Consider the following 2,500-nt stretch of genomic DNA (forward strand, 5'->3'; position numbering starts at 1 on the left):
ACATGGTCTACACAGACTATTAGATTAAAAGATTGATTGTTGACAAGTGGCAAAATCGAGCACCTCTCTGCTACATGGATTTTTCCCTTGACATTCATTTTCACTCTTTCTGACATATACTCAAAACCCGCTCTCTCTCTCTCACACACACACACACACACACACACACACACACACACACACACACACACACACAATACTGTATGTACTCTTTCTCGCATATCCAAAATGCACACAAACACACTTAGCCATCGATATGAACTCAGTGTCCTCCTCCCCCCCCCAGACGTCTCAGGAGTTCCTGACGCAGCTGATGTCACGGCTGGGGGGCAAGAACCCCGAGGAGACGGGCGGCTTCCAGGAGGCGCCGCTGGCCTACGACGCCGTCTGGGCCCTCGCTCTGGCCCTCAACAAGACCGTGGGGCCCCTCAAGGCCCGGGGGCGACGTCTGGAGGACTTCAACTACAACAACAAGGACATCACGGCCGAGATCTACCGCGCGCTCAACACCAGCTCCTTCGAGGGAGTCTCAGTGAGTGAGGGGAGGGGGGATGGCAGTTGGGGGGAAGTCAGGATTTGTGTGTGGAGAGTGGTGGAGTTGAGGAGATGACTAGATGCTGGAGTGTGTGATGACGTGTGTGTTTCCTCCTCAGGGTCATGTGGTGTTCGATGCCCAGGGATCCAGGATGGCTTGGACCCTCATTGAACAGCTCCAAGGTTTGTCCTTCATTGTGTATGTATGCACCGATGTGTGTACAGTATGTATGTGTGTGTGTGTGTGTGTGTGTGTGTGTGTGTGTGTGTGTGTGTCTGTGTGTGTGTGTGTGTGTGTGCATGTGTGTGTGTGTGTGCATGTGTATATGTTTTACATTTCCATTTAAAGACAATAGATTTGAAAGGTTATTTTTCAGACAGCGTTAATATGACCCCAGTTTCACAGCTTCATAAGGGTATCCTCCAATGCCCATATCTCCAAGTCTGTCTCTGTGTTCATTTTCCATACCTGTGTCCAGTCTCTCTCTCTCTCTCTCTCTCTCAGTGTCCGTATCTGTTCTGTCTGTCTGTCTCTCAGTGCCCATATCTGTGTTTAGCCTGTCTCTCTCTCAGGGCCAGATGTACGTACATTTGCGAACGTAGCGTTATCAGCGTCATGGACACACCGCAAATTGCGAACGCTGTCAGACCCAAGTTTCCGTCGTATTTATCAATCGTTCAATCTTTAGTGTAAACTGCGCCTTTCTCTGCCTTTCTCCGCCCATAAACACAATTTACAAACGTCCACAACTGAATGGCAGCGCCTACATAGCCTACAAGCGCAGTTAAATGAAGTTAACATTGACATGACAACATTAAAAAGAATCAAACGTTTAGCGATCATGCAATCATGAAATAATACCATGATATGATGACAAACAAGCAGGGAGATAATGAAGATCTAGTTCTACTCAAACTACTTGTGCACGTAGGCTATGGAAGATTGGTCAAATCTAGCAAGTAGGAAAGTTTAAGTGAAGTACGTGAAAGTGAAAGTAAAAGTAAGACATTAGAAAGGCCAACGAAAGTTGAGGTTGCTTTTGGTAGTACAAATACTTTCACCACAAAAACTGGTGCTCTAAATAGCGATTCTGTTGTCTTTGAAAGGTTCTCTTATTGACGCATTGAACTGCAATTTGGATTAACACCAACGCGGAAGTATTTAGGCGCAGAATAGACGTGCGCTTTCAGGAGCAGTCTTTGTACATACCGCGGAATACATAATTAGGCGCTCTTTACTCTTCCCCTCCCATCTTTTTACTCTAAACTCACACTTTCCCCTGGATCCTCCCATGAATGCATATGCATGACATGACAAACGCAATCTGCCACTTTCAGCTCCCGCGACAGGCAGTTTGCGCTTTTACATCATTGCGGCCTGTTTGTACATACCTCGCAATGATTTTAAACGCACATTGCGAAACAAATACGCCTGAAGTGGGCGCAAAAGCGTTAGTACATCTGGCCCTCAGTGTCTGTATCTGTTTAGCTTGTCTCTCTCTGTGTCTGTATCTGTTTAGCTTTCTCTCTCTCAGTACCTGTATCTGTTTAGCTTGTCTCTCTCTCAGTGTCTGTATCTGTTCCTCTCCACTGTCTCTCCTTCTCATCTGGTTTTCATACTTCGCCTCTGAATCGCAGACAACTCATGTTCCACATTGTTGTCATGGGAACAGAAAAAAGTGTGTGAGTGTATGAGTGACAAGAAGAGGCTTTTAAATTGTGACTGCAACTGCAATCGTTTCGCTGTGCACTGATTAGTCTCAGACATGGTGATGCTTTTTAGAGATGAGTTTGTGTGAAGAGATTGTCTAGAGTGTGAATGTGTGTGTGTGTGTGTTTGTGTAGACTAGTGTGTGTGTGTGTGTGTGTGTGTGTGTGTGTGTGTGTGTGTGTGTGTGTGTGTGTGTGTGTGTGTGTGTATGTGTGTGTTTATGTCTGGGCTCAGGAGGTATGTGTTTTATGTCTG

General features: G+C 46.1%; 1 protein-coding gene across 1 annotated transcript in view; it reads left to right on the forward strand.

Annotated features, from left to right (window-relative positions):
* Nucleotides 1-2,500, forward strand: part of gabbr1b (gamma-aminobutyric acid (GABA) B receptor, 1b) — a 93,675-nt gene that overhangs the window by 70,975 nt on the left and 20,200 nt on the right. Inside the window, exons 13-14 of the mRNA XM_042076023.1 lie at nt 287-532; nt 654-717. Of these exons, the coding sequence (XP_041931957.1) occupies nt 287-532; nt 654-717 (310 nt within the window). The remainder of the gene's footprint in view (nt 1-286; nt 533-653; nt 718-2,500) is intronic.

Source organism: Alosa sapidissima, chromosome 21 (assembly GCF_018492685.1).
Source record: "Alosa sapidissima isolate fAloSap1 chromosome 21, fAloSap1.pri, whole genome shotgun sequence".
In the NCBI taxonomy this organism is placed as follows: Eukaryota; Metazoa; Chordata; class Actinopteri; order Clupeiformes; family Clupeidae; genus Alosa; species Alosa sapidissima.